The sequence below is a fragment of the Rhinoraja longicauda genome, unplaced genomic scaffold, assembly GCF_053455715.1.
Source record: "Rhinoraja longicauda isolate Sanriku21f unplaced genomic scaffold, sRhiLon1.1 Scf000061, whole genome shotgun sequence".
Lineage (NCBI taxonomy): Eukaryota > Metazoa > Chordata > Chondrichthyes > Rajiformes > Arhynchobatidae > Rhinoraja > Rhinoraja longicauda.
Window position 1 is genome coordinate 214,278 of NW_027601279.1, and position 5,373 is coordinate 219,650.

The 5,373-nt window shown below is 50.5% G+C and overlaps 1 protein-coding gene across 1 annotated transcript in view; it reads right to left on the reverse strand.

Annotated features, from left to right (window-relative positions):
- Positions 1-2,201: 2,201 nt before the first annotated feature.
- LOC144612647 (glutathione S-transferase P-like) overlaps positions 2,202-5,373 on the reverse strand; it is a 35,053-nt gene continuing 31,881 nt past the window's right edge. Inside the window, exons 5-9 of the mRNA XM_078432132.1 lie at positions 5,306-5,370; positions 4,568-4,655; positions 4,375-4,478; positions 4,065-4,172; positions 2,202-2,525 (exon numbers count right to left, since the gene is read on the reverse strand). Of these exons, the coding sequence (XP_078288258.1) occupies positions 2,337-2,525; positions 4,065-4,172; positions 4,375-4,478; positions 4,568-4,655; positions 5,306-5,370 (554 nt within the window). The 3' untranslated portion in view covers positions 2,202-2,336. The remainder of the gene's footprint in view (positions 2,526-4,064; positions 4,173-4,374; positions 4,479-4,567; positions 4,656-5,305; positions 5,371-5,373) is intronic.

The window sequence follows — 5,373 nt, forward strand, 5'->3', positions numbered from 1 at the left end:
GGGAGGGAGAGAGGGAGGGTGGTGGAGGGATGGGGGAGGATAATGGGGAGTTGAGGGGGATGGAGTGGATGGGGGGAGGATGGAGGGGGAGGTAGGGGGCGAAGGGAGGAGGGGTGGGGAGGGAGGGGGAGGAGGGGAGGGAGGAGGGGGTAGGGAGGGGGGAGGTAGGGGGGAGTGGTGGAAGGGGGAGGGGAGGGTGTTGGGGAGGGGGGAGGGAGGAGGGGAGGGAGGAGGAGATGGGGAGGAGATGGTGCTGCACGAATGCAGGAGAGGTTTGGGCCAAACGGGTCCAATTGTCTAGAGATAAATAAAACAAAAAAAACTTGCTGAATATGAAACTTGATTTTCTACGTCTGATATCATGTTCTTTGCGACGGAATGATCTTGTCATTATGATAGACACAAAGTGCTGGAGTAACTCAGTGGGACAGGCAGCATCTCCGGGGAGAAGGAATGGGCGACATTTCGAGTCGAGACTCTTCTTCAGACTGTCAGTGCCAAATTTCTGCTGAGATGCAAAATTGCAAAATTCACCTTAGGTTTGCATGAGGTTGTCTTGCTGGTTTTCTGTGCAAGTCAATCGGGAAAATTGTGGAAACAAATAGGTACGGCATTGAAAACAGATGCAAATAGTGCTGACAATGGTATAAAGCCAAATACTTTATTTTCTTTGGTACATCTAACAAGCACAGGACCTACCAAGTGAATGGTTGGCCTCTGGGGAGTGTTGTGGAGCAGAGGGATCTAGGAGTGGCAGGTGCATGGTTCCTTGAGGTTCGAGTGACAGGTAGATAAGGTGGTTAAATGGCTTTTGTTACATTGGCCTTCATCAATCAGAGTATTGATTATAGAAGTGGGGAGGTCATGTTGCAGTCCGCATATAGAATATTGTGTTCATTTCCGGGCAACATGTTATAGGAAAAATATTGTCAAGCTTGAAAGGGTTCAGAAAAGATTTATGAGGATGTTGCCATGACCAGAGGGTGTGAGCTACAAGGAGACGTTGTGTCTCTACTGCTTGGAGCGCAGGAGTATGAAGTGTGATCTTATAGAGGTGTATAAAATCATGAGAGGAATAGATCGGGCAGAGTCTCTTGCCCAGAGTAGGGGAATCGAGGACCAGAGGACATAGGTTTAAGGTGAAGGGAAAAATATTTAATAGGAATCCAAGGGGTACCTTTCTCACACAGAGGGTGGTGTGTGTATGGGACATATGCCATATGAGGTAGTTGAGGCAGGGACTATCCCATCATTTCAGAAAGTTAGGCAGGTACACAGATTGGACAGGTTTGGAGGGATATGGACCAAACACGGGCAGGTGGGACGAGTGTAGATGGGACATGTTGGTCGGTGTGGGCAAGTGGGCCCGAAGGGCATGTTTCCACGCTGTATTACTCTATGATTCTATTACTACAGTTTACTTCAGAGAGTAAGGTCTGGATCTTCACAGGGTGGGTTTTGGTGTTTGATTCTGATTCTGAAGCAGAACGAAAGCATTCTGCCAAACATGGGAGCTGGGTTTTTTATTTAGGAAGAGCAAAAGTTTGCAGATGAAGGTCATTGTAGCGTTGAAGCATAATGGTCTTGTTATTGGTGTCTAGTGTGCTGCAGTGTTGATCTAAGCATCTGAGGTTGAACTCCGCTCTAACCGTTGGGAAATTTAAATATGAAAAACTTGGAATGTAAAGTTTATCCGAAATGGTAATTAAATTTAGTTAATTTTCTCCAAAATAAACGACAGCCATCCTTACTGTTTCCGCCCAATTTGCAATCCCTGACCAACTAATCAAGTGTAATTGACCGAAGATAGATTGGGCAGGAAGCTACTCTGGAGAGAAGGAATGAATGGGTGCCGTTTCAGGTCGAGATCCTTCTTCAGGTGTCTCGACCAGAAACGTCACCCATTTCTTCCCTTCAGAGATGCTGTCTGTCCCGCTGAGTTACTCCAGCATTTTGAACCAATCTTCAAGTGGTGTGACAGGTGGACAGGGAGTGTTGTGGAGCAGGGGGATCTAGGAGCGCAGGTACACAGTTCCCTGAAGGTAGCATCCCTGGTAGATAAGGGGTGTTGTTGAGCAGTGGGATCTAGGAGCGCAGGTACACAGTTCCCTGAAAGTGGCATCACAGGTAGACAGGGAATGTTGAGGAGCAAATGGATCTAGGAGCGCAGGTACACAGTCATTCACACAGACACAGTTAGGTATAATTGATCTCCAAGTAGAGTTTAATAGCTTGTTGTCAGTTAACAATGAATGATATTCACTCTTAAAGTTAATTTTCTTCACGTAGGTTGAGTGGAGGGTGTGCTGAGAAAGGGGAGGGGAGGGGAGGTTAGATTACTGTTTGCCGTTTCCATTGATAGGGAGTTTACGATGTGCATCGCTCTGTAAATAAGCTTGCAGTTTCGGACGAGCTTTAACCCTCTCCATATAAGCTTCAATTAAAGGCATTTCTTTCAAACATCCAGGCGCCAATATGTCCAGATTGCCCAACAGGTCAACAAAGTTGTAATCTACATAGGAAATCTGTGTGTGTGTGTGTGTGTGTAAGAGGAGAGAGAGAGAGAGGCGGGGGGGGGGGGGGGTGGGGCGGGGATTGGAGGGTGAGAGAGAGAGAGGGAGAGGTTAGTTTACAGAATCACACAGCGCAGACACATGCCCCTCGGCCCAACTTGCCCACACCGGCCAACATGCTCCATCTACACTAGTCCCCCCTGCCCGCGTTTGCCCCATATCCCTCTAAACCTGTCCTATCCATGTACCGGTCCAAGTGTCTCTTAAACGTTGTGATGGTGCCTGCCTTAACTACCTCCTCCGGCAGCTCGTTCCATATACCCACCACCCTCTGTATTGAAAAGTTGTCCCTCAGGTTCTTATTAAATCTTCCCCCCTCCTCACCTTAAACCCATGTCCTCTGGCCCCTCAATTCCCCTACTCTGGGCAAGACTCCAGGCCGGCAAAACCTAACCTATTCCTCCCATGATTTTATACACCTCTCTAAGATCACGCCTCATCCTTCTGCGCTCCAACGAACAGAGTCCCAGCCTGCCCTAACCTCTCCCTGTAGCTCAGGCCCCTCGAGTCCTGTCGACATCATCGTAAATCTTCTCTGTGCCCTTTCCAGCTTGACGACAACTTTCCTGTAACTTGGTGCGTGTGTGTGAGAGAAATCTATGGTTTATATATTAGAATGAGCTATTTATATATTTCTGTGTGTGAGAGAGTGTGGGTTACAAAGTGTGACTGTGTGAGAGTGTGTGTGTGAAAGAGTGAGTGTGTGTGTGTGAGAATGTGTGCGTGAGAGTGTGAGAGAGTATGTGAGTGTGTGTGAGGGAGTGTGCGAGAGAGAGAGAGTGCGAGAGAGAGGGTGTATGAATTTGTGTGTGTGAGAGAGAGAGATTGTGTGAGTGTGCGAGAGAGTGTGTGTTAGAAAGTGTGTACGAGATCGAGGGTTTATATATTAGAGTGAGCTGTTTATATATTTCTGCGTACTTGTTCGTGCCTGTGAGTGTGTGTGTGTGTGTGTGTGTGTGCGTGTGTGTGCGCATATACGTGGGCATGCATGTGTGTGTGCATGTGCATGTGTGTGCGTGTGCACGTGTGTGTGTGTGTGTGTGTGCGCGCGTGTGCGTGTGTGTGTGCACGTGTGTGTGTGCACGTGTGTGTGTGTGCGTGTGCACATGTGTGTGCGCGTGTGCGTGTGTGTGTGCACGTGTGTGTGTGTGCGCGTGTGCACGTGTATGTGTGTGTGTGTGCTTGTGCACGTGTGTGTGCGTGTGCATGTGTGTGCGTGTGCACGTGTGCGTGTGTGTGTGTGCGCGTGTGCGTGTGTGTGTGCACGTGTGTGTGCGTGTGCACGTGTGTGTGCGCGTGTGCGTGTGTGTGTGCACGTGTGTGTGTGTGTGTGTGCGTGTGCACGTGTGTGTGTGCGTGTGCGTGTGTGTGTACACGTGTGTGTGTGTGTGTGCGTGTGCACGTGTGTGTGTGTGTGTGTGCATGTGCGTGTGTGTGTGTGTATGTGTGCGTGTGTGTGTGCGCGCGCGCGTGTGTGTGAGATACACTCACCTGGACACCGTGGAAAAATCTTTGTCCCTTATTGTTATTTTCCAGAATCTTCTCGAACCATTTCAACTCCTCTGGAAGGCTTTTTACAAACTTGTCCTTTCCAGCCTCCTGTGGGAAAATAATTCAGGAATATTCCCCTCACCTCCTCTCCGCCCCTTCCCACAATATGGCGCTCCCTCCCTCTCCTCCCCTCATGCGGCACTCCCTCCCCTCCCCTCCCTCCCCTCCCCTCCCCTCCCCTCCCCTCCCTACCCTCCCCTCCCCTCCCTCCCCTCCCCTCCCCTCCCACAGTGCGGCGCTCCCTCCTCACGTAATCTTTGTAGATCAGAGCAATGTATTTTAATCGAAGATCTTCAACTCCATCATTAAACATGTCGATCATGGCCGACTCCTTGTCATTATTCCCATGTAATCCTGTCGGGGGGAAGAGAGAGAGAGATTTAGAGTTTGGAGATACAGCGCGGAAACAGGCCCTTCTGCCTTCTATCCCCATTCTCGCTCACCGTACTTGCGACCAAGATATCGTAAGATGGCATTGGATTGGAAGAGGACAAAATCCCCATCTTGAAATTTTGGAAGTTGCCCAAAGACCTGGAGACAGAAAGGGCAGAGATCGTCACGCTCTCTCCCTACTCCCACCTTTCTCCTCTTCTCACTCCATCTCTCTGTCTTCCCCCTCTCTCTATCTCTCTCTCTCCATCTCTCTCTCCCCCTCCCCCTCTCCCTCACCCCAATCTCATCCTCCCCCTTCTCTCTCCCCCTCTCACTCCATCTCTCTCTCTCCCCCACTCTCTCTTGCCCCTTCCCCTCTCCTCCCCCTCTCTCTCCCCTCCCTCTCTCTCCCCTTCCCCCTCTCTCTCTCCCCCCTCTCTTCCCTTTCTCTCACCTATCGACCTACCCCCCTCTCCCTCTCTCCCCCCTCTCTCCACCTCTCTCTCTTCCTTCTCTCTCGCCCCATCACTCTCTCCTCCTTTTCTCACTCCCACCTTGCTCTCCCCTCTATCTATTTCACCCCTCACTCTCCATCTCTCTTGCTCCCCCCCTCTCTCACCCCCCCCATCTCTAACTCTCCTCTCTTTCCCCTCTCTCGCTCTCCTCTCTCTCGCTCCCTCTCTCTCACTCTCTCTCTCTCCCCTCTCCCTTTCTCCCCCCTCTCTCCCTTTCTCCCCCCTCTCTCCCTTTCCCCCCTCTCTCCCCCCTCTCTCCCCACCTCTCCCCCCTCTCCTACTTTGAAAACTCACACAAGAATCCTTCAGTGAACCTCCAAGCCAATTCTCCCCAGTCACAATTTCATCGTTCCAAGTCTCTC